The sequence below is a fragment of the Solenopsis invicta genome, chromosome 1, assembly GCF_016802725.1.
Source record: "Solenopsis invicta isolate M01_SB chromosome 1, UNIL_Sinv_3.0, whole genome shotgun sequence".
Taxonomy (NCBI): Eukaryota; Metazoa; Arthropoda; class Insecta; order Hymenoptera; family Formicidae; genus Solenopsis; species Solenopsis invicta.
This window is the reverse complement of record NC_052664.1, coordinates 2,915,855-2,943,691: the sequence shown is the minus strand read 5'-3', so window position 1 is coordinate 2,943,691 and position 27,837 is coordinate 2,915,855. Positions and strand designations below refer to the sequence as shown.

At 34.8% G+C, this 27,837-nt stretch overlaps 1 protein-coding gene across 6 annotated transcripts in view; it reads left to right on the top strand.

Moving 5' to 3' along the window:
* The window catches only part of LOC105197919 (homeobox protein 2), a 263,567-nt gene that overhangs the window by 36,900 nt on the left and 198,830 nt on the right, over window positions 1-27,837 (top strand). For 5 of the 6 annotated variants that reach the window (XR_005575239.1, XR_005575240.1, XM_039451994.1 and 2 more), the window contains exon 2: window positions 1,817-2,363. Coding sequence is in view for 3 of the 6 variants with exons in the window: in XM_039451994.1 (XP_039307928.1) it covers window positions 2,154-2,363 (210 nt within the window). In the remaining 3 variants the exon portion in view is untranslated. Of the gene's footprint in view, window positions 1-1,816; window positions 2,364-27,837 lie in introns of those variants that run through there. The other variant, XM_039452006.1, reaches the window with a different exon arrangement.

Below are 27,837 nucleotides of genomic sequence, written 5' to 3'. Positions count from 1 at the left end.
ATTAGTTTTATATTTTGACTTTCAATACTTTCTGTTCTAAATTATTGGTAGTTGTCCTTTTTTAGTTTTTACATATTTCATGTTGCTTTTTGTTCTGTTTTTACCAGATCATGCTCCGAAAACGATATCTATTCACGGTCGAGAGTATCATTTAGACGGCGTTTCCGACATATTACGATTTTTGTAAGTGGATGTCGCATTTTCACATTTGATAAAATCTTTATTTGTCAACTAATTTGATGCGTTAATTTTGTGATAAGATTTGTAATCTTAATGTAATTTGAATGCTTGTTGTTATAGATTCTAAGTCTTGTATCGAGGAAGACCGTTGATTAAAGCTCGAAACGTTTACATTTATTTGGCATTTGTTTGTTTTTGGTGCACAACACCCAGCACGGCTCTTTAGCTCGTTTTGTTTTATTTGAATTATTATTCATAAAAGCCTTGAATTTGTATTTGTTTCTAATTTTTTAAATTTATTTGTCTTTTTTTTCATTCTTCTTTTCGTGAACAAGCTGATATTACTTTTCAATCTTTTTATTATTATTTAATTTAATTATTCAGTCTAAATTGTATCAATATTAGATAATAATTTTATCAAAAATCTTTGTTTACTTTATATTCTCTGCATAGAGGATATGGCCACAAAGAAACAATATGATCGTAATCACCTCCTACTGTGTATTATCAGTACCTATCTACTATGTATGTATTATTTTCTAACAAAGCTGAAGATGAAAATAGTTGGTTATTTATTTTGCTTTTTACACGCGGCATGTATTATACTGTTATACAAAAAAGCCATTAATCTTTCTTTTATATCTGTACAATATTCTGAGAACTTATATATTAATTACTTTTATTACTTGCATAATTTCTTTTATGTTAGTGATATTGCAATATAATAATTATTGTTCAAATTTAAAAAAAATACGAATGTATGAGAAAAAATTTATTATTTATTCAAAAGTATAGTCACTATACTTATAACTTTCGTGTATTTGTGTATTAGATATTCTATGTCATTTGAAAAAGTAATTTAAGTGTAAAATATGTAGATATGACGATCTAAATAGCGTGAACAGAATATTTTTTTAAATTGTTCTTCAAAAGAAGTGATAATTCAAAAGAACGTTAGCAATAAATGATAGTTCTTATTCTAAATTTTTTAAATTGTATTTCGACATGGAGTTTCGTATTGTTATCGTGAAGAATCAAATATTTTATCTAAAAGAAATCGGCGGGTCCCGATAGCGCACATCCCGATAGCACACAAACCACTCACAATAGGCTTGTTTTCTATTCCTGCACTAGACTGCACTGGAACGTTCCTTCTTGCTTTCGCTAACTTTGAAACATCTATCTATTTCATTTTAAATGTACTCTTATTTAGAGAGTTCAGGAACAAAAAACAAACGGAATGGCAGATGCCTAGAGATTTTCCGTAGGTTGGGTTAGATAAGTCAAGATGATTGGTTGGTGGGCTATCGGGATGTACACTATCGGAACCTTCCCAAAAAAATCTATACATATTTCTTTCGTAAAATAGTAAGAATTAATCAAACTTAACGCAGCAAACATTTGTTATAATCTGCTACCTTTAAGACCTCAAAATATATTACTATTATATACAAAATAATATTACTTTCCTATTTTCTATCACATATTTTTAACTTATACAACGTTTAAACAGTTTTGGGCTCTAAAAAATACATTAAACTCTCTTTTTTCTTTTTTGTTTCTTGCTTCCTATTGCATTCGTAATTTTTCGAGTTACTAGTCAACTTTCTGTGATTATTGCATCTTTGTTATATAGGTGACACACAGTACCAGCGTGGGAACATGTCATGAGTGTGAATTTCTGTGGATTAAAAAAATAAATGCGTTAGGTGTTGACAATTGAGTTTAATAAAAATTGAAAATAGAAAAGTATGCGTATAAGCGCGCAAAGGAGATGCAATGATACGAGAAACACATAAGAAGAAAATGAAGGAAGAATAAAAGTTTTATTGGCGAAGTAAAATAGAAAAAGTGCGCGCAACGGCAGATACGCGAAACTGGCGACCCAAACACGTGACACTGGCTCCCATGGGTCTCGGACCCGCCGCCGAGCCAATGGTGGGTCGTTCTCCAGTCGAGGCAGCACTTCAGAGATGCAATGCGGTCTATGTACCGTCGTCGCTGGTCTATTCCGCCGAGCTATGTGTATTACAAGCAGTCGACGTGGTTCCGGAGAATCTTGCTATCAGGAGTTGGCCACGGATATGCAGGAGCGACGGCACTCGCAGATGGAAGATGCAGAAATTGAACTTATTAAAGCAAGCGAAATCGTGAAGAGAGTGAAAAACGTTCACACAGAAGAGGTGAGATTAAACACGAGTAGATTTTTAAATAATCGACTTGCGTTGTATTGAAATAGATGAAAAACTTATCGAAAATATTTAATTCATGAATCAGGTAGTCTAAAATTCATTCAATTTCCATGAAAATTTGTATCTGAGAGTTTTTCGACTCCCTCATGAACAATCCATAGTCAGACTTCCAAAATTCAAAATGACGCATTCAATATGACAACTGTGCTGAATGCACAACTGATTATAATATTTATTAATCATATGGTCCAAACTTAATTTTTTTCCCATAAAAATAGATGAGTTTTTTAGGATACATTTTTCAAGATTTATAGATTCTGAAATAAAATTTATAAACAATTAGAAAATACAAAGTAGTATTTTTACTTCAAATTGAGTGTGTATATTAAAACATTGAGTATGTACTCGCAATAACTGAATGTTCACACTAAAATTTGGATGTTAACACTAAACATTTAAGAGTTTACTCTTAACATTTGAGTACGACACTCAACAAACGAGTATAAATTCTAATCCTCCAAATGTTATTCTTAGATTGAATATTCTCAAGTATCACTTGAATGCTAATTTTCATGATTGAGATCAATTCTGTTGAATGTTAAATAATATAAACATTTGAACACTTAAAAATGATTGCCTTTCTATTTTTTAAAGAAATAGAGATTAACAATGTTATCATCAGTACTATATTTATTATAATGCTTTACAACCATTATATATACCAATAGAAAAAAGATTAAAATATGCTTAAACGAAACATATTAATAAAATATTATTTAACGATATGTAAAATAATATGATAAATAATATATGATAAGTAATATATCATAAGATATATTAAAAGTATGTAAATAAGTTTTTATTTTATATTTTACTATAAAAGTATTTTATTTATTAATAGATGTGTGTACATTATAAAGTATACTGTTATGAAGATTGTAATTTATTGTTACTTGTGTAAAGGCTAATTCGCGATATTAGAAATCGATCCGAGTTCTCGGATCAAGAAATGTGTAGTCAATAAAATTGTCACTTTTTTATGAAGGCTGCAAGTTTATTGGGTACACAGTACTCGATTCGAGCATTTGAACTAATTTCTAGCATTGTGAACATTGATCTTCAACTTAAAAGTAACTCTCAAATTGAGGTTAACGCTCAAGTTGAGTGTCATTAAATTAATTGTTATTTTTTTAGTTTTGAGTGTTTGAGTCTTTCTTTTTTCTTTGTGAGTAAACATAAAATTGAGTAAACACTCAAATTTTGAGTTTTTTTTGTAAAGACTCATTTGGATTAAAAAAAACACTATTTTTGAGTGCAGTGTCCATAAAAGTGAATTATGTTATTCTTTGAGTATAGGAAAACTTTACTTTGTTAAAGTCATTTTTCAACAAGAGTGAAACAATCTCACTCCAAAATTATCAGAGTGAATCTTAATTCATCTGATAATTTTGGAGTGAGATTGTTTCACTTTTGTTGAGTGAACCGATTTATTCTCTGCAGAGTAAAATTTCCATGTAGAATGACGAACGAGCGTACTTTCAGATAGTGTTTCGAAATTTACTACCAGTATTGAAAATCTACCATATAGCGAAAGGAAGTTGTCAGGAACAAAGAGGACAAAGATACCACAATGCGAATATGATCGGTTTTACTGATACTTTATTTCTCTTGTATCACCTCCGTATACTTAGCAGACAAGTTTAACTTTCTTAATTTTTGTTTTAGTGAAAAAGTTTGGAAATAATTTGGGAAAATTTAGGAAAACAATTTCATAATTTAGAAAATAATAATTTATTTATAATTAATAAAAGTTAATCAAGTGTATAGTTAGCAGAAAATTTAATTTTTTTTCTGCAATTGTTTAGAAATAATTTGGGAAAGCTTAGGGAAATGGTTTTATAATTTAGGAAATAATAATTTATTTATAATTAATGAAAGTTAAGGGCCGGCAGGAGTGACGAGCCAATTCATTTACATCTATTTCACGGTGTAGTCACATATCTGTACTTTCGCATATTTTGTCTTGTAGATGAGATATTTTGCTGTCAGACTTTTTAACTTATTTCCTATGTAACTGCAAAACCTTTTAAAGATATTGCAATTTTGCTTCTAAAAGTATTATAATAAATGATATTATCTGCTCCTTACTCTTGGTGCACGTGTAATTTATACACTCAAGTATATTGTATCTCGTAGAAGCAATTCTTTACAATGAAACTTTTGTTAGCTTATATCTTATATAACTACGACACTTTGTACAAAGCCGATTTTTGTCATTTTGTCTTTAAGGTTTTATGATAAATAAATTATCTGTACCTCAGTTACACTATAGTGTCGAGCGAATAACACATAATGAATTTCTTTTTGCCTATTTTATTCAAAGAATCGCTGTTTACAAAGGTGCAGGCAATTCTCTTGATTACGAATATCGCTGTTACATTACAATCTTTCACATTACAATCTTTCAAGAATTGAAAAGAAAAAAAAATGCAATTGGTCAATTCCAATGGACTAACCTCTTGTTTAGTTTTAACCGAGATTGGTGAAAGAGGACCTACTTTTTGTTTCAATTTCTGAAGACCATGGCACATAGAAAAACTTAAGCAGTTAAGGCTGTTCTACAATGAGTTGAAAACGCTTCATCGCCAGTTGCAAAAAATGGCAACTAGCATTATTTCCGGTGGCAACGGACTGGCGCGGTTGCCAAATGAGAGTTGGCCAACTTTTAACTTTGGCGACAGCAACTGGCGATCGCATCACCTTAACCTTATGGCTGCGTTCCGATCTACACTGCAAGTACTGAAAATCTATAGTTCACGTTACGTATACTATAGATTTTCAGTACTGGCAGTGAATTTCGGAACGCAGCCTATAAAGTGAATTGAAAGAGCGTGGCGGAGCGTGGCAAAAATTACGACAAATGTGATTTGTGGTAGGACAATTTTCGGTAGTGATATCTTGAATGTCTGGTACTCACATATCTTGCTTAACCAAACATTCAATTTGCACCTTTTGACAATCTCCACATTCAAATGTAGATTAGGTGTTGAAATTATTTACAACTTGCGACTGGCAACTAGCCACTCGCGATTTGCAACTACGTTTTGCAACTCATTGTAGACCAGCCTTAAGAAATTCAACGTATTGGATCTGGTACTACTTACGTTTGGCCTCATGTTCTCAACTGCCATTGGCTAATTTGCTTACTGCTTAAGTTTTTTTATGTGTCCCAGCCTTAATTCGCTTACTGCTTAAGTTTTTTATGTATCCCAGCCTTGAGTCCCGAGGCTTGTTTTCTATTCCTGCACTAGACTGCACTGGAACGTTCCTTTTTGCTTTTACTAACTTTCAAATAGATATCTATTTCATTTTAAGTGCACACTAATTCAGGGAGTTTAGGAACAGAAAATAAACGGCCGGTCTACAATGAATGTTGTAAGCCTTAAGCCGTAAGAAATTGACCTACCATGGTCGAGTATTCTCCTCATATTTAACTATAATTGGTCAATTTCTTACGATTTAAGGCTTACTACGTTTATTGTAGACCGGGACTGAAAAATCGTGATGTGAAAGATCCTAATGTAAGCCTGGATCCTCATGCAGACATCGGCGCTTTGACACCGAGTGCTAATTGGTGAAAAAGTAATAAAGCTAGTGCTATTTACTTTCACCACCCATTTTTCACCAATCAACGCTTGGTGTCAAAGCGCCGATGTCTACATGAAAATCCAGGCTAACAGCGACATTTGTAATCAGGAAAATTGCCTGCACCTTTGTAAACAGCGATTCTTTGAATTAAAAAAGAAAAAAAATTCATCATATATTATTCGATCGACACTATAGTGTAACTGAGGTGCAAATAATTTATTTATTATAAAATTTTAAAGATCAAATTACAAAAATTGGTTCTGTATAAAATTTTGTAGCTATATAACAAATAAGCTAAAAAAGTTTCTTTACAAAATATTGCTTCTATGAGACACAATATGCTTGAGTGGGCGGGATTCGATAGCTCACGGTGCGATAGCTCACCATCGTGACTTATCTAACCCAACCAACGAAAAAACTCTAGGCATCGGCCGCTGTGAGTGGTGGTGTGCTATTTGTCCCGTGTGCTATCGGGATCCGCCCACTTGAATGTAATTACATATACAACAAGAGTAAGGAGCAGATTATATCATTCGTTATAATACTTTTAGAAGCAAAATTGCAATATTTGGTTCTTTAGAAGATTTTGCAGTTTTATAGGAAATAAGCTAAAAAAGTCTGACAGCAAAATATCTCGTTTACAGGACAAAATATGCGAAAGTACAGATATGTATCTACACCGTGAATGAGGTGTAAATGAATTGGTTCGTCACTTCTGTCGGCTTTTAATTTTTATTAATTATAAACAAAATTATTATTTCTTAAATTATAAAACTATTTTTCTAAGCTTTCTCAAATTATTTCCAAACGGTTGCAAAAAAAAAATTAAATTTTCTCTTTCTATACGCTTGATTAACTTTTATTAATTATAAATAAATTATTATTTTTTAAATTATAAAATTGTTTTCCTAAATTTTTCCAAACTATTCTCAAACGTTTTCATTAAAAAAAGATTAGGAAAGTTAAACTTGTTTGCTAATTATATGGACCCTGCCTGCACCGGACGTAACAGACGTGCTGTTTTGATCACAAAGTCGCAGAAAATATGATACGTCTTGTGCACGTCGCTGCGACGTAATTAAATAATTTGAATGTTTTAATTAATTAGCTGTTTGTTGAATTTTCTTTTGTATTATGACTTATATTTTAAAGATAAATAACATTTCACTTTTTAAAAATGATGTTTTTCATTTAATGTAATTAAATTTAATACGTAATTGTGAAAACGTTACGTAGAGTAATGTACAGTTGGGAAATACTATCGCGGTATCCGGCTATCCGGTAAAAATCACTATCCGATGCATCTCTCATAATAATTTTCTTAACCATGCAATTATAGTCACAAATACTTTTTTCTCTGCGTATAGTAGTACACGAAACCGTCACTAGATGGTTGTCATGGCGTTTTCTCGTAAGAAAGAAAATACGTAAATGGTATAAAAGGCGGAGCATTATAAGATTTTTCACCGATGTTCTATTAGAGTAGAATAATTTTTCTAATGAATTCCCTTGAAAATGAAATCAAGTGGAAGATGTTTTAATTTACTATGTGATTAAAACTAACCTTTTTAAACTTCCAATATTTGGAACCATTATAAACATAATAGATGTAACCATACATAAAAAGTAGAATATTATAATTCAGAATTACTATAATTTATAGATCGCATCCAAAACCACTATAAATTACAGTTGAATTATGGTAATTGCAATCATTCTCTTCTCTCAGTGTAAAACTATTATACATTTTATCTAGCAAGTATTTTACGTACATAATGCAGTAAAAACCAATCTTAATTTTTCAAAATTTGTCGATAATTTTCAGGTCACAATTAGTGCATAAGTCACAAAATACACGTCATTACAACGTCGCTGTCACCAGAAATGGGGATGTTAGTTACGTCTCAGCGACGTCTCAATTACGTTTCAAACACCAGTTGAGACGTCGCTGAGACGTAACATGCGACGAGTTAGCACGTCACAGCGACGTGCTTGTTACGTTTGGTGCAGGCAGGGGAGGTTCTTGTATCACACTGCAGCGGCATGGTGGCCGGCTGCCTTCACATAAAGGCCACGACACAGGCTTTTGCATAGCTGCATAACCGTATGCATAAAGAGATTGATTGATACATTTCCTTACGCATGTGCTAATGGACTAATCAACTTTCTTATGCATACAGTTATGCAGCTATGCAAAAGCCTGTACTGCGGCCTTCCTGCGGCCCTCCACTCGCTCTGTATTGTTAAAGAGCCTCGCACATGAAATACGTAACATAATATAAGCACAACATAAGATCAATGAACCAATGAGCATTCAGCACAAAGTCGCCATATTGATTTACATAAGATTTCCATTGGTCTAGAGGCCTTATACTACGCTTATGCTGTTATGCATTTTATGTGCGAGGCCCTTTAACAATACAGAGTGAGTGGAGGGAGAACGCTTCTTTCCATGAGGTGACAAAGGAGAACGCACGGGCGCGCTACTGTCGCGGGATCTAACCAATCGCATGCAAGATGTAGGCTTGCAGCGAATCTCTATCTTGCCTCTCGTCACGTGGTGACGCGGACCAATCACGTTGCTCTGAAGGAGCGATGCAAGCGCTACTAGCAGGGGAATAACATCGAAAATATATCGGGTGCGCTAGTTTATGTCTTACAACTTTGGCCAGCCTGAAAAAGATGTTTGATCCTGAACATTAGAAGTAAAATAAAAGATTCAAAACACAACTGAATTATAAACTTTGGAACTTACTTTCTAACATGACAAAATATAGAGACCGTAAACGTGGTCGTATATAAACTTTTCTTATTTCTAATGGTAATACAAATATGAACAATTATAAGATTACAATAATGCTTATGAATAGGAACGTATATCAAAATATCACATATTTTAGTCATGACGATGGGGACGCAACTCATAGTTTAATTCTATCAGGCGATAATATGGAATCGTACGATTAACTGACACCAGGGAATGTCCTGAAAGACATACTTGTTATTATTTAAAGTCTTCCCAATCATATACGGATCTTTATATATGGGCTTAAGTTTTCTATCCTCACCGAGTTTAACGATGGTGTCTCGTACCATTACGTGATCGCTAACTTTATAAGTAAAAGGAGTCTTATGTCTCTTGTCGTAATATTTATTATAATCCTTAAGTTGGTTGGTAGCTTGAAGAGCTATTTCTTGAAATTGAACATGGTTTTCTTGTAAATGAGAAGACCAATTAGAGTCAGCTAAATTTTTCAAAAAATTAGACAAAGGAAAATCAGATTGATTTCTTTTATCATATTCTAACAATAATTTAGAGTGAGAATTATTTAGAGTGAGAATTTTTAATGGAAGAATGAAAAGTATTATTAATAATATATTGTAATTCTGGAACAAAGCTAGACCAATTCGAATAATCCTCAACCATTTTTCTTAACGACGATTTCAAAAATCTATTAACACGTTTAACTAGGTCATTTGCCCAAGGGGCTACAATAGCGATTAGACGGTGCTTAATTTTACATTTGTAAAAATTGTGTAAACTCAAAGGAAGAGAAGGAAGTTCCTTTATCTAAAATAACAGTAGAGGGATTATCAAAAATATCAGAAATTGAAATTAAGTATAATATGACTAATCGAGACTACAGGCTTACAACTAATAGACTTACAGGCTTAGAGCCACGTAAATCTAGTGAAAGAATCGATGGCGACCAAAATGTTCTTAAAACCATCTGAGGATTTCGTTAGAAATCCGAAATGATCTATATGAATGACCTCCAAAGGAACACCCGGAACATAATCTAACTGTATCTTTCTTTAGAGTTTGACGAAGTATTTGCTATAAGGCAAACAAGACAATTGTCAATGTACGATTACACTTTTTTCCACATTGACGGAAACCGATGTGTATCACAAATACCCTTTATAGTCTTTTTGAGTGCGCAATGAGCACTTTGATCATGATACACCCGAATAACGCTTGTAAGCATGGACTCCGGTATGAAAAATTGTAAACTGTTATCACACTTTCTATAAACTAGTCCTTTGACCATCTCGAAGTGATTGTAAGGAAAAGTCTCAATATGATCAACGATAGCACGTGCGGGTCGGTCAACTGTCGACAATGCAACTGCTGTTCTAAAGGAATAATTTCAACTGACGCAACGATACGACTCATTGCATCAACATGCATCATTTTCTCATCTTTACAATGAATCAATTTAAATTTGTAATTTTGTACACGCAATATCCACTGAGCAATACGTGGATTTAAATTTGCTTTGTTGACAGCATAGATGACCGCATGACAATCTGAAATAATGGTAAATTCTAGACCGTAGAGGTAGAAACCTCTCTGAAACCTCTCAACGACTTTGACTATAGCGAGCGTTTCGAGCTCGTATGAATGATATCTGCTTTCTTATTTATTTATCATTTTTTTCTTATTTATTTATCAATTCATACACTAACACTGAATTAATGCTGGAATTTAAAACGATATTTAATTATTTGACGCCTTGCTTTTAATAATTCTGTACGTGTAAAAAAATATTGTTTTTAAGTCAAAAATACCATATTTAAAATATGTGAATGAAAAATAAAAATGCAGAGTGAGAGAGAAAGAGAGAGACGAGTTTGATCAAATTTGAACGTGTATACTCACTTATCATCCTGCACAGCAATCAGCCTTTATCTTCGCGAAGACAAAATATCTATATTAAACTGGAGATTTTTCTCTTTTCTTCTTAAATCACATCACTTCTCACATTCACTGCAATCATTCTTTTGATCGAAAAATACTAACGCATCACTTCATACAAATTACTATCGTCAATTACTATTAGTCGCTACTAATCACGCGTGAGAATTACTCAAAAAATGAAACACGTGCATGTGACCGTAATCTTGAAGATTTCAAGGTCATCCCGGTTTTTGACGGCCGAAAGACTGAGTTTGATATGAAACAGACAGTCGCTTGAGAAACGTGAGCCATAAACGCTCCGCGAGTGCATCGTTTGGGACTCGTCTGGAATGACCGTGAAATCTTCGAATTCATGGTCATAGGCATAACACACGGAAGCAACAGTATTTTTAATTTTTAATTATCGCGTTCTAACTTTTAGAACGTCAATTACGCAGTGATACCGCGAACAATAAAATTAGTCGACTGCTCGCTTGTGAAGCAAAGAGGATATAACCTAACCCAACCTCTTTGTTGTAAACACGTATTGTGTGTTTATCGTGTAAACACGTGTTTCTTTCTTTGAGTAATTCTCACGCGTGATTAGTAGTGACTAATAGTAATTGACGATAGTGATTTGTATAAAGTGATTAGTAATTTTAGATCAAGACAATAATTGCAGTGAATGTGACAAATGATGTGATTTAAGAAGAAAAGATGAAAATCTTGAGTTTAATATGGATATTCTGTCTTCGATAAGATAAAGCTGATTGTTGTGCAAGATGATAAGTGAGTATACACGTTCAAATTTGATTGAACTTGTCTCTCTCTCTCTCTCTCTCTCTTTTACTCTGCATTTGTATTTCTTATTCACGCATTTTAAATATGATTTTGACTTAAAAAGAATATTTTTTTACTCGTAGAAAATTATTAAAAGGGAGACGTCAAATAATTAAATATTGTTTTTAATTCTAGCATTATTTTAGTGCATGAATTGATAAATAATTAAGAAAAAAATGAGAATGAGAATGGGATAGAGGTTTTGAGAGAGAATGAGAAAGAGGGGGAAGGGAGGGAAAGCAATGTTCGAGCTGTCTGCTTATCACTGCCTTAAGCCCAAATCACACTAGCGATTGACAATTGCGATTGACGATTACTTTTTAAACCAATCAGAGCAAAATAGTCGGTGGCTGCTTTGCTCTAATTGGTTGAAAAGTAATCGCTAATCGGCAATCGCAATCGTCAATCGCTAGGTGTGATTTGGACTTTACGTAATCGCCCATATTAAACAGTGAATTGCACCTGCTTCACCGCCATATGCGCCCGGTTATTGGATAATTGTTTTCTTTTATTATTTAAAAACTATGCTTCGGACAAGTTTTTGCCAAAGAAAAAGTTGTTTCAGAATAACCTCAGGAACATGTCTCTTTAAGGACATAAGGTTATTCTGAATCACCCTGTATATATACACAGTTTGTCTAACAAAAGCGTATACGGCGAGGTTTTTTTCTGGAAACCGTTAGAGGGAAAATTTGAACGCGATCAGATAGAGGGATGCCTCCCCTTAGATGCTTTAAAAAGAAAACCTCAATTGTCGTTTGATCTTGGTCACAAAAGGACATATTTCACCATGAGTGCCGCGTACGCATCACGTTACGAAACCGTATTTTTAAGTTTGTATTCAAAAGGACCAAAAATTTTATACGGACCGGCTGCAAAATACATAAAAAAGTCAAAGACATTTGTAAGTAAAAGGGTAAACTACTCCGACGTAAGAAACGTCGATAACCTGCCAGATCATGGTTTTGTTTAAGTAACAACAAAAAAGGAGGACAAAGTGATTTTACTGATGTTAGAAAAGAATTCTAGTTTGTTATTGCGTGGAGGGCAAGCGATTTTGCGTAAAAAGGGTCTAAATATGTCATGTGATACTATAAGAAGACGTTTACTGGCCCATGAAGTACAATTTTGAAGTATTGAAGAAATTGCAAATGTCCCCAAAAACACGTCGAAAAAAGACCTTACTTGGGCGAAAGACAATTTGGACCGCAATTGAGGCCAAGTAATTTTTACGGACGAAACTTCTGTTTGGTCAAATTCTTTGATCCATCAAGCTCCAAGGGAAAAAGGGTTTGGATTGTCAAGCAGTTATTTCGATAGATTTTATTTATTTGGAGGTTTGTCACAAGATTATACTATAAAATTATTGTAGTCGAAAATTGCTTTGGAGATGCCAGGCAATTATTAATAATGGAAGCAACTGGACAACTTATTAATAATAAAGCATCCTAATCTATATCATATGTATTTTTTTTTTCAATTTATTATCTCAAATAGTTTTCGATTTTTGTCGTACACGCTCTTGTTAGACAGACTGTATACACACATACACGCACGCACGCACACACACAAACATGCACGCACACACACACGCACGCACGCACGCGCGCACATATACATAATCTTTAGTTTATTTAATTGATAAATTTATAAAAGAGTGTACTAGATTATTTTAATTATATATATAGTTAATTTAACGTATCGTTATATATATATATATATATATATATATACTCGTATGTCGTAGGCAAATAGCAATTTTAGGAAAATAGTATCTGACTAGGCAAATGCTATCTGCCTGGTCAAATAACTTAAAATTAAAAGCACAAATGCCTGCTTAAAAACCTAATAATTATATATTTTTTGTGTTTTTTAAACAGGCATGTTGTGTATTTCAAGTAGAGAATTACAAACAAAACGTGCCTGCTTTAAAAACAGAAAAATCATGTAATTTATTTTAACCTATTCTAACCAGGCAAATAGCATTTACTTAATCAGATATCATTTTGCTAAAATTGTTATTTGCCTGCGACACACACACACACAGACACACACACACACACTTTATACATATATATATATATATTAGAATAAAAGAACTCGATAGTGCAGAGTAACACACAATTATTGGTACAAAGAATATATATTTGGCAATGTTAAAACGATTCCGCTTTGCGCATGGGCGGTGGTAACGGTGGCGAGGGCGCAAAGGATCGCAGGGAGAGAATTAATTTCACACGCGATGTTTTCTTTTCGGTGAAAAATAGATATTGAATTTATTGCAAATTAATCGTGAGACATACAGAAGAAAATAATAATGCGTGTGTGCGTGCGTGCGTGCGTGCGTGCGTGCGTGCTTGCGTGCTTGCGTGCGTGCGTGCGTGTAGCGCGGTGTCGGCAGGCGCGCGAACGCGTTGGTACACCGAGAACGGCCAAGTACAGCTGTACTGGCCGATGATAATTTGCACATACTAAACGCCTGTCTAGGCGCATTGTTACAATGTTACAAAGAGACTTAAAATGCACGCAGCAGCGTGTGTATACATGAATGCAAGAAGATGCGGAAACGTGCGTACTCAAGCGCGTATCGAACTTAGATCGACCCATCGATCTTGGCCTCTAACAAGTAATGCCACAATAATCGACATCTACGGTGCCGAACATTTATCCCTAACACCTCCTCTTGTTCTCGACGTCATCTCCATTTGTCCAAGATATCGTGAAATTGTAGGCCAAGGTAGAGGCTTTGTAAGTAAATCTGCTACTTGCTTGGTTAAAGGTACATATGTGACATGAACCTTCCCAGGTTTCCGTTCCTGCAGTCTGATGGGATGAAACTGAACCCTAATGTGTTTAATTCTTCTATGGAGCTCCGGATTTCTTGACATCGCTATAGCTGCTTGATTGTCTGTTTTCAACTCTGTTGACTTTACTTGCTCTAATCCAAGAAATTCAATAAGTGATCTCAACCAAAGAAGTTCTTTTAATGTTTCCGAGATCGACATTCCGCGTCCGATGAAGAGAGTGCTGTAATACGTTGTAGACTCGATGACCAAGCAACCAGTCCATCATGAATAAGAAAAACATGTCCGGACGTAGATCTTCTCTCTTTCAATTCACCAGCGTAGTCGAAATCGCAATATCCAATCAATTCATCTGATGATTTTTCGTGGAAATACAATGTGACATTGATTGTGCCTTTGAGATACTTCATAACAAGCTTCACTGCCTTCCAATAAAGCTGCTGTCGATCATTGGAATATTGAGCAAGTTTGCTCACTACATACGAAATATCTGGTTTCGACACTGCAGCAATATAATTTAAGCAGCCAATTGTTTCTTTGTAGGGAAAACGTTTTTCCTTATTTTTTATTTCCTTGAGTTTAGTTGACTCAATAGACAAGTCTATTGGAGATTTTACAGATTTGCAGTCTTCCATTCCAGAACGATGCAACATGAAGATGCAACGTGAAATGTATCCTTGTTGATTGATGCATATTGTCCCTGCCGTTCGATTTTGAGTTATTTCCATTCCAACACGTCGGCTGACACGTAACTTTGAATTCCGAGATTAGCAATGAAACAAAGGTATGCAGTGTTCTCTTCCAATTGCATGCTATCAAGCTGTCATCAACATATAGAGACAGTATCATCTAATCATCTGTATGAGCACCCTTCATGAAGACACGGATCAGCTTTCAATCGCTTAAGACCATCAAACATATGTTGTCTTATATTTTGACGTAATAAAGTCATAACATATTTTAACTCGTGTGTAAATATTGTACAATATACTTAATAATAGATATATAACAAAAAATAAATTTTATTTTAATTATCTAAAAAAATACAATACATATTAATATAATATGTAAAAACAAATAATATTATAAACTCCAAAATTTTCAAAACATAGTATTTATATTTTTACATGAAATTCTTTTTCCCGATTTTATCAGGAAGTACCATATTATGCCGGAAAGCTTAGTGGCTTAGATGCTTGTTGTTGCCGATTTCCGCTAATATCCTTGTACCAGGGCGCTCTCCTGTGAGGTTTTCTCCCTCTTTTATTGCGAATTCCGAGTTTTTTTCGATTGAGGCATTATCTTTCTCTTCTTCCTGTACATATAGAAAAAAGTTGGTTAGAAATTATTGGATCGAGGAGAAAACTGATGTGGAGAATTTTCTGATTTAACAAATGCACCGTGACAAAGATTGTTCGCATAGGCGCATATACTGACTGCATTCGATCGTTTTGCGTTCGATAACTATGTTTAACACTAGATGCTATATGATATTTTTTTCTTATTTTGACTGACTTGCGTAAGATCCGTCACAAGTTGAAAAGAATATGTAAGAAAATGGTATCGTATACTATCCGAAGTGTTATGCATACAAAGTAAAATCAATCAATATTAAATATATTTATTTCTTTATGTGTTGTATGCTCAGATGTGCGAGGTAACGAGCATGAAGATTGCTGTACCTTACGCATCGTTCATTATTACATATCATGATGAAAAAGAGAAAGAAAATCATTGTATCTATTTCTGTAGGCGCAAAAACTCTAAATATTGTATACCAATAGTTTGCCGAAGAAAATTTAATAAAATATAATTTTTATTATAACTATATAAATATCATTAATCAATAATTATGTAAAGAATTATTACATAGTGTAATAATTTAATAATACACATATAAAGGAATAATATGTAATGACATAATATTAAATGTATGAAAGTATAGAATTTATTTATAAATAAATAATATACGTGTTATATTTATGGTAGTATATATATTCATGGTGGTACATATTCATGCAAAGGTGGTCATGAAAAAAGAGTGTTATACAAAGAGATTTTTCTCACTAAGAACAAGTAATTATAGTAGTTCCGCTACAATTGTCACGTTATACAAGATGTCTTGTTTTAAGTGACTATCCCGAAAAATTTTTTTAGAATGCATTATACATAAAAATGTTTCCTACGAAAGATGTAGGGTTCAAAAGGGGACGTAAGAAGATACTACTGGTTTGACCTTGGATGGTGTCGTCAAGCTTAGGTCAAGGTCACATCGATTTTTTTTAAATGGAACATACTATTTTTGATTCAAGGTCAAACTAGTAGTACTTTCTTACGTCCCCTTTTGAATCCTACTTTTGTAGGAAACATTTTTATGTACAATGCATTCTAAAAAAGTTATTTGGGATAGTCACTTAAAATGAGACACTCTGTATAATGGCAATATTTTGCGTAAGAAAACAGAATAATACTTTTTTGCTTTAGAAAAAATTATTTCAAATTTCAGCTTGATTGGATAACAAAACTCATATCCCCGACTTATTGGATATTTGAATTTCTTTAAGTTTTTCTACACTATCAATGTTGACTTTTAAAGCGTATTTTCTATAAAAATAAGCCTAGAAGATTTTGTCTTTTTTTTTAATATGCATGTCTTATTATGCTTTTTAATATGCATGTCTTCTGCATTGTGTAAGACCTTATACGTCTCATTTAAGTAATTAGGTACATTGTTAATAAATAAGATTAAAATAAATAGTTATAAATAGTTATTTTTTGATTATTCGAGATAAAATTGATCCAAAAAAGAATATTATTAGTACATATATATTTATCTTCTTTAAATTTAATCAATAATTTTACGTGGATTGTAGAGTGATGGACAGAATAGTTGTGACTTTTTTTCGATACATTTTAAAACACAGTTTTGTTCATTGAGCGGCAAATGTAATTATTTGGATGCATAGGTAAGAACCAATTATGTCCAATCACGGTGAGCAGGCTACATTCCGAAAATCATCGAAAAAAAGTGTCGCAACTATTTTGTCCACCACTGTACAGGATAAAAGTCAATATAAATTTATTTTCACGAAATCCACATTACTACTTTCTATTTTAATCTCCGTCAAATTTTATAAGTAATTCTATGTGGATCAAATAAATTAAAATCTATATGGAAGTATTCACGTAAAATTTATGTGGATATCATGTCGATAAAATCCTATTTATGTATTCTACGTAAAACACGTAGATAGAACATGGAATTTACGTATCTGTTCTCACCGGATTAGTTCTGAAATCATTTGGATTGGAAGCACGGATTGAAAAAGTTAGAAGGCTTGTTTCAGATTGTTGCAGGATTCATTCTGATTAAACTTCGAAAAATTGCACGAATTAAGAACTGACAAACTTTGTCCGAATGAGTTTAGGATTTGTTCAGATTGGACTCGAAAAGAATTGAAAGTTTCTCAGGATGAGCTTTGAAATCATTTGGATTGGATGCACGGATTGAAAAAGGTTGAAAGTATATTTCGAATTTATTCCGATTAAACTTTGAGAAACTGCACGGATTAAGAAGGATTGAAAATTTTATTCGGGAGAACCGGATCTTGGATTTGTTCGGATTGGATTCACAAATTAAAAAGGATTAAATGACTGTTTTGGATTGATATCAGATTCATTTGGATTAAAATTGGAAAGAACGTACAGATTGAAATTGATTAAAATAGTTTTCCTGATTGTATTATGGATTCAATCGGATGAAACTTGGAGTTGATGCACGGATTGAAAAGAGTTAAAGGCTTTAGCCGAATAAGAAGGGTTGAAATCCTTCCCAAATAAATTTGTATGAAATTTAACCCATCTTTTTGTCATTAAAAAAAACCAAGTTTCCTAAATTTTCAAGTCCCGAGCTTCTTTCTATCATCTATAACTTTGAAAAACAAGTTTTTTTAGTAAATAAATTTTTTCTCTGCAAGTTTTTTTTTAATGAATTGATTTGAAATTTTAACTAGTATTAGACACATAATAACAAATTTCAGTTTTCTATTTTGACAGAAAATTCTAATTTTACAAACCGAAAAAGTTTCAAATTGTAATATCTCGACTTTCACAAGACTTGCAATCTCTATATTTTAATTATAGTTGCATTTTTATAAAAATTACCTCCTTGACTTTTTTTCAGAATTTTCGTTCCACGACAATACCTTTAAATATTCCAATAACTGCTTTTTTCACCTTTTTCGGCTATTTTTCGTGGTTACTTTTACTTGTAAAGACCATTTCGTGACTGCATCTGATAAACTTTCTATTCTCCATTGAAACAGAGTTTATCATCAAGCATTATTAACAAATATTTTAAAGAATATCAAATTCTGATTTAAAACATATCACGTTTTCACTTGTTTTTGTCATTTTCGTGTATTTAATAAAGAGACGGGATCCGATAGCGCACGGTGCGATAGCCCAACCAATCATCTTGGGGTCGATTGTGTATCATATAACTAGAGTGAAAATTATAAAAGTGAGCAAATTTACTAGGTATTGACCAATGAAATTATAAATACTCTAGTAAATTTGTTCACTTTTGTAATTTTCACTCTAGTTACATGATACACAATCGACCCCCTTGACTTATCTACCCCAACCAACGGAAAAACTCTAGGCATCAGCCGCTGTGAGTGGTGGTGTGCTATCGGAATCTCTTAATAAAGCGCGATTTTTTAATTTATGTCCGGCTAGATTCAGTACTTCTTGTACATAAAAAGTATTCTGCATAATTTTTGTTATTCTTATTTGTGTTTACTTATAAACAACAAAACTGGAACATAATATCATATAACGCTAAGATGCAAACGTTTCAAATCTGATTTGTCTTATGATAAAGTATTACTGCCGAAAAAATTACACACAGAATCTGCTATTTTCTGTGATTTCTTTAGATTAGCATTAATACGGCAGTAATCGTATTACTAATCTAAGAAAATCACAGAAAATGGCAGATTCTGTGTGTGATTTTTTATTTGTAATTTTTTCGCCAGTAATACTTTTTTATAAGAGGAAAGGCAAATCAGATTTGAAACGTTTGCATCTTAGCATTATATGATGTTATATTTTGGTCTTGTTGTTTATAAATAAACACAAATAAGAATTGTCGAGATACTAAATGCTTTATGTGAATTCAATTTATTATGTAGTTCTTTAATATGTAACATTTCAAAAAGAAATTAATACTTATATGCTAAGTCAATGCTCTTATGTTACCCGCTGCACGCTGTAAAGAAGCGAGTATACGGATCTGAGCGAGAAGCAAAGAAATATCTTAATATGTAATACTATTACTTTTCTCTTAATACAATTATTCAAATACTAAGAGTAGTACTAATGTAAAAGAGTGATTTTTTTCTAATGAAATTTTCTTTTGTAATATTGATTTTCATTACAGGTTGAATAGCTTTTAAAATGTGTTGATAAGAACGCGAAATTCTTTGACCTATAATTACATTTCCATCTATATGAAATAATGTTTCATATCATTACATCATATGTATAATATTTATTTATCGTATAATAGGTTCATTGTGCGAATATCATTGTGTATAACAGTATTACGAATTGATGAAAATTTTGAATTGCGCTAAGGTGTTACGTTATAACGCAGTAATTTTGTCTAAATAAAATTTTTAAATAACATTCATCAAAAATAAAATAAAAGAATATACAAATTTTCAAGGATTTTGTCCCATTCGGTGATCGTTCCATTTCTACATTTTCTTATGTATTTGTCTTTCTAAAAACCGAAAATTATGCATTATTACTCCAATTTTGTATTAATTTCTAATGTGCTTATTGAGGAATATAAATATCGTAGTGTGATATAATGATATAAAACGTTATTTTATATAAATGGAAATGTAATTATGTGTCAAAGAATTTCGCGTTCTTATTAAAACATTTTTTATTAAGTATTGTATACATGTATCTCTTCTCTGAAATTGACTGTCTTTTGAATCATTGACATCTCATAAATTTTGACAATTTATTATAACTATTTTTAATATTCTGTAATATTTTTATATGATCATGACTTGTATAATGCATATACTAATTTATATTTAAATATGATTCAATTAATAAAGCATTTTAATACAATATCATCGTAATTACTTCAATGTAGTAACAAGTTTACAAAAGTTCAAGAGTGGCCACTATACCATCACTGAACGCGCGCTCTTTAGACTACATGATCCGCCTACTGTAAATACTTCTCATTTGAAAAGTATTAAAGTTTCGACATTTTTGTATTAGGATTTTTGTCTTATTTTTATGTAAAGAATCTCGTAGCTTATTCAGTGTTAGTTATTTTTGAAGCACCCTGTATATATACAGGGTGTCAGGTAAATACCGCCCCTGGTTTAGTGCATTGATAGATCAAGTAAAACTGAGCAGAAAAGTCTTTTACCACTTTGCAATTTTTGTAATAGTTAACGAGTTATAAATTAATAAAAATAGCGGATTTAGTCCAGCTAGTCTTCTACTATGACATGTAGTTTTGAATCACTCTATGATTACAGCCGCTTATTCAGTGAGCATTTCGCAGAGAATAGTATTTTTAACAATTTAAGAAGTAGATTATTATATGAATTAATAAAGGCTTAATGTTAAATCAATTACAATTGATATTTTACTATATTTCTAATTTACAGTTGAGGATAAATTCAGTAATAATTTCAATCTCTTTTGTTTTTAATTTTTTAAGTATCTCTCTAATATCTATCGGAATTGTTATTTTATGTTTCTTAAATTTTTTGATCATAATTCTCCTTTCTTGGCTATACATGGAGCATTTCCAGAAAATATGTTCTATGTTTTTGGGACCGTCCCCGCACAGACAAAGGTCACTATTTATAATTTTAAATTTAAAAAGACTACTTTTAAGAGAATTATGTTCGCTCCTTAATCGATTTATTATTATTTTTTTTTTTTTTTTTTTTTGTTATTACCTCAAATCCTAAGCAGCAATCTAGTTTAGTGTCGATATCTGTGGGACGCAATGGATTAAAACTGGATTAAATTAATACATTAAACAAATTTTAGACTACTATCCAGACAAAATAATTCTTATACAATGTATTTTTGGTCGCCGAAAATAATTCCGTAAATAAAATTGTTCTATCATGTCACATTCCCCAGAATATTTTTTCTTACGGAAAAAAGTTATTTATAAATATTTATTTTTATATTGCAAAAAATTATTTTTTAAATTAAAATAAAAATGTTACTTAAAGTAAAAAAAAGATCGGGAATATTTCTCAAGTTTTTTTTCCGGAAATTTTCAAGCGGTCACCCATCAAAGTTGTAACCTTGTCGAATATTGCTTGATCTGTAAGATTGCTGTGAACTGATGCCTGGTGATGATTTGTGAACATTTTGCGTTAACATATCTATATCAAGTCAATATGTAATTGAAAATATGAAACATATAATTAAAGCATATTATTTATATAAATAACTTAGATGAGTGACCGTTTGGAAATTTCCAGAAATAATTCTTGGAAAAGATTCTTCATTTTTTTTTAACTTTCAAAAACGTTTTTACTTAACGTTAAGAAAACGGTTTTTCACCATTCTGAAATAAATATCTTATTTGTAAGGGTTTGGGAACCTGTCCCTGTCCGAACTTGTATCATAGACGTTCGATGGATCTCTTGTACTAAAAAAGGATGTCCTATGTCCAAAAATGCATGTCTGATGGACATCCAGTGGATGTCCATGTGCAATCTGAGCTCGATGCTTGCCGTTGGCTGCATGCAGTCTGAATTAATCTTTAAAATCCGATTGAGAGCACATTTCACACAAAATACTTCGTAATTAAAGTAAAACGCCTTGTGCGATTAAAAAAAAATGTTAAAAGAACGAAAGCAACACATTGCGAGCAAATTTAGAAAATTTTTTGAATATGTCTCAGCGGGAATGAAACTTAATTTTTCCTCACTTAGTTCCGTTTCACTGAATTTATTTTTGATAGTCACATATATAATCACAATAAGGACGTATAAGATACACGCGTTTATTATTAATAACGGGTGAATTTGACTTTCCGTCTTCGCACACTTTGAAGCAGCCACTCGCGTCTCAACTCTTTACTTGATCCTTGTCTTTAGAGAAAAGGAAAGAGTGAACGATGTCGTATCGAATTATAATTCACGATTTTCGTACGTGCGGAAGCGTGTACTGTGGCTAGTGGTCGAGAGCGTAATGAATGCGAGTTGCGACATCAGGACGAGCGATATCGTAATTGAATTGCAATTTTCTATCAAAAGAATGCCGCATAGTAACAGGAAAATTCGGGCCTTGAGATCCCTGGTGATAATTGCGATTTCTCTTTGTTTTAATTCACACTGCATTGCCCATCCATCACCCGCTCCCCGCACCATACGCACACTTCCACTCGCGTGTGCCTATATGCATGTGATCGCTTCGTTACATCCCCCTGTTGAGAGGAATCGATCAACCCCTGTAAGGAAGATCGTTTGCGCATGATGGATAGATCCACGCCATAATTTATGGCTAATCACATGTTTTTAATTATTTAGCCCATTGGCCACGCACGAATCGCCTTTGCCTGTTGGCTTAACGTGCGCTTCGCAAAAGGAAAAAAAAATCTTTAAAATTTTTTGGTAGCGTATAATCGTATCGCTATCGATATCATTTTTGATAACATATAATGTATCGCATCGATATCTCGCAATGCATTGTTCTTACTCTCGAACGCGTGAAGATAGACGCTATTGCTTGATCGGCAGGGGACACAGATGATTGACCGCTCTTTTCAACTTTCCGGCTGGAGTTTGTACGGATTGTTGCAACGCTGCAAGAAATCCATTTGTTGATAAATCACTCACGATTTCAACGTGCATTCTCTTATGGACATGCAGACGAAAACGCATACGTATATTTTGATCCGTGTTCGATTGCGATGTTTTCTTTCCTTAATGTAGAACGGGCCACAGAAATCTATCCCGGTACTGGCAAAAGGTATCGCCTTACGTACACGAGCCGCCGGAAGATTTCCCATTCTGTATTCTATTGCCTTGGCATTGAATCGGAAGCATCGAACGCATGCACGCACGATCCTCCTCACTTGTTTACGCCCGTCGACTATCCAATATTTCTGTCGCAAAATATACAACGTCGTCTGAATGCCCGCGTGATGATGCACCTCGTGAATTTCGCGAATAACGCAATTGCTTAATTTGTGCCGGCTAGGAATCAGAATCGGATGCTTCCGCGAAAATGCCAAATTTGATTTTTGGAGACGTCCTCCTACGCGAATCAAACCGCGGTCATCCAAAAATGGACTTAGATTCGCAATTTTGCTTTTACTCGCGGGGCGTCCGCACCCGATTTCCTTAATCTCGGAGTGAAATCGATCGACCTGCGCATTTCGTAATATTCGTATTTCCGCTTTGTGTATTTCATTTGAGCATAACGGTTTGGTGTGCTTATTGTTAGGTAAAAATCTCAGACAATACGCGATCACTCTGAGTAGCTTCGAATTCGAAGAGTATCTCTCGAGCATCTCAGAATCGCGCTGCTCAACTACCAAGCAAACATTTCTCTTCAATTCGAGTGTTTTGCTCATTCGTAATGATTCGCTAGGCCAATCGCTTTCATCTCTTCGCAGCCATGCCGGTGCGGAAAACCAAGTTCGATTTTTCATGAACGCATACGGCAATTGACCCTGTGATAACGCGTAAGCGGGCTTGTGCTCCGACTTGACATGCCGCCATTGTTTAGGATCCGTAAGCCCCTGGACCTCCATGACGCGATTTGCCACGAATGAGTTAAGTAAATGTGGCGCCGTGTTTAGCCAGTGTAAAACGACAGTCGAATCGCACCAGAAAAATGTCTTAGAAGGCCTAATGCGGCACTTGCTTCACGATACAGTCGGGCCAGTAATAACGCGCCACAAAGGCGAGGTATAGTGGTGATCTTTAGCGGTGCAACGCGTGATTTAGCGCACAACAATTTAACGATTGCGTCGCCCCTGCTACCGGTCGAGCGCACGTACAAGCACGCGCCGTATGCGGCGCCGCTAGCGTCACAAAAACCATGAATTTGTATATCACGGCAATCTTCTACCAACAACTTGCGATCGATCGATATCCGATTCATTGTTTCTAATTGTCCGACGAAATTCGACCATTGTGTATGCTTTGCGGCACGGATTCTTCCCAGTTTAATTTATATTTCCAAACGTCCTGCATCAATTTTTTGGCGTATAATACGACGGGCCCAACAAGGGGCCCTAATGGGTCAAAAATTTTTGCTATTTCCGATAGTATATTCCGTTTCGTCAATTTTTTCGTGATTTTAATTGATTGCATTGAGTAACACAATTCGTCCCCTTGCGCGCACCACATCATGCCCAACGTTCTTAAAGAGCGATCCTCGCCGAATGTGAACTTTGTATGAAGCGTACTGATCGCGAGATCGTTCACGCTCGTCGTTGGACGCCCATTGCCTGATCGCAAAGTCGCCTCGAGCGAGCAGCGCGATTGTTTCTTCCCTAATTTCTCGGACTTCCTCAATGCTATTGGCTCCAGTTAAAAGATCGTCAACGTACAGATGGGTCTTAATGATTTTTGCCGCCTTGGGATACGCTTCACGTTCATCGTCCGCTAATTTATGCAATGTTCGAATCGCGAGAAACGATGAAGACGAAACGCCGAACGTAAGAGTGTTAAATTGCAACGTCTCAATTTTGCTGTCTCGTCGCCATAACAATCGTTGGTAACGCCGATCATCTTTGTGCAATGCTATTTGTAAGTACATTTTTTCAATGTCCGCGGTAATGACGTATTTATATGCGCGAAATCTTATTAAATGAGCAAACAATTTGTCCTGTATTAAAGGACCTGCCATCAGTATGTCGTTTAAGGACACGCCAGTGTTTGATTTTTAGCGGACGCGTCGAACACTATTCGCACTTTGGTGGTGCTACTTGAATCCTTGATTACCGCGTGGTGAGATAAATAGTATTCCTCATCAAAAGGATCATTAACCACGGAAAGGTAATTTAATCTTATGTATTCATCTATCACACAAGTATATTCGATTTTTAAAGATTCATTTGCATCAAGTTTTCGTTCCAATGCCGAGAGACGCTTGAGTGCAATTGCATGCGAATCACCAAGGCGCCTCCTAATTTCGCGAAACGGCAATTGAACCGTGTAACGCCCGTCGTCATTCTGAACAGTACTTTTTGTAAAATGCGCCTCACACGCGCCATCGCTTTCTGTTTTTGCGTCCAACTTGTCCGCCGCAATTTCTTCAAGCGCCCAAAATTTATTTATTTGTGTCTCCAAATTTGTCATACCGCACATCCCTGTCTTTGATTGCACTTGCGCCGCCGCTCCTCCGGCGATCACCTAACCTAAACGAGTTTTTTGTATATATAAATCGTGCCCTGCTGGCGATAAATTAATCTGCCCTATTGAGAATAACGACAACGTGAACCCGGCGCCAATTAAAAGATCGACAGGACGGGGCAATTGAAAATCGGGATCCGCTAATTTAATGTTTGCAGGTATGTCTATAGTACCTCGAGGAAATATTTTGGAAGGTATCAAATCCGCGATGGTCAGAATAGTTAAACACGTGAGATCCTTACGAAACCCATCGTGACTCGACGGTATCGTAATGCGCACCATGCCTTTTGAAATCGTGTTCATCGCGTTAATTGCGCCAATCGGCGCCGAATGCGCCTTCACCGGCACACCTAAACGTCGAGTAACGCGCTCCGTTATAAAATTAGCCGTCGCGCAGGTATCCAATAAGGCACGGACCCTAATGAGTTTGCATCCCTCACCGTAGATGTACACCATTGCGCTCGTTAACAATGGCGGTGCCATCTCGTGTGATATCGATGCGAAGCTTATCGCCTTATTCATGGCCGAATCGGTTAGTCATGCGGACTGATCGACATCGTTTTTTAAATTAGGCTTGCCCGCGTATCCCTCAAGACGAAGAAGCGTATTGTGACGCTTCTGGCAAATCGAACAGCTTGAGAATTTGAAAGGATGATCGCGATGAGAACGCAATTATAGCAAAGCTTCGCGCCCTTCACTGTTTCAATACGCTTGGGTATCGGCAATTGTTTAAATTTGTCGCATAGATACAGCGGATGCCGCTTTGGTTTACACACAATGCAATTGTTTTCCTGCGATCAATATTTGACACAAAAGCCTTGTTTTCTGGTTGAAAACGCTTTTTTTTCGCGGGAGGTTCGCCCTTGAATTTCTCTACTTCCCGTGTCCTCTCATGCAGAGATGCACACACCGCGGTTTTGTATAGAAAATCGTACATTTAGTTAAATCCCGGACATTTATTCATTTCGAGAGTCGCTTCTCACTTTTCCAATGTCGCTTTTGGTAGCTTGCTTCTTAAAACGTGCACCACTACTTCGGGCGTGATGGAAATGCCTAACGCGTTTAAAACCGCAACGTGCTGCTGCGCGTCATCCGCGAGCTTTGAAAGACCGCTCGTGGTCTCCTTTTCCTGAGCGGATAAATTCAAGATCGAGGAAATATGTCGGTCTATCAAAATACGTCTCACTTTGTAGGAACGCTCAAGCAAGTCCCACGCCTTATCATAATTAATTTTATCCACCGCGAATATATTTATTTTACGCGCAGCATCACCTGTTAACGCCGATTTCATATAATGCAGCTTGTCAACATCCGATAAATCCGAACGCGGACTGATCATATTTTGAAACGCGTTTTTAAATGATAACCAGCCTTCGAAACGGCTGTCGAACGTTGGAAGAGACGCCTCAGGTAATTTAATTCGTCTCTTCCTTGTCACGCTTTCATCATTATTAATTCGCGTTTCATCCTGCAACACGCTGGAACTAGCGCTCGAAGTACCCGCAGCACTAAACATATCTTCGATCTTACTCGCGAAAGTATAAAAACGCTCCTGAAGATTCTCGAATTCCTCAACATGCGCGTCGCTCGAATCTAGCATTGTGAGCTCTTTATTATACCCCTCGTATGCGTGGTACAGTTCAGTCAAACGCGTTTTACGTAATTTCAACGCGATGCCGCTGACCTTATCTTGTTCAACGAGATTACTTAGATTAGTTATCTGAGATTTTAAATATGTCCTTTTATGGACAAAGAGTTTAATTCTCTCGGCCATTGTTATTTATGTATGTGAAATGAAAAATGAACGACCCACTTGAATCGGTTACACTCTACAGATGATCGTGACTTGCCGCCTCGATGATCTCCTTCGCCGATGCCAGCCGATTCTCGTGCAGAGTCTCGACGGTCCCTTCTCGTCTAAACGTGTCGGGCTGCCGCTGCTAGCTAGTTCTCGCGCAAAGTCCTGGCAATCCCTTCTCTTCCAAGCGTGTCGGGCCGCCGCTGCTAGCTGGTTCTCGCGCAGAGTCTTGGCGATCCCTTCTCATCTAAGCGTGTCGGGC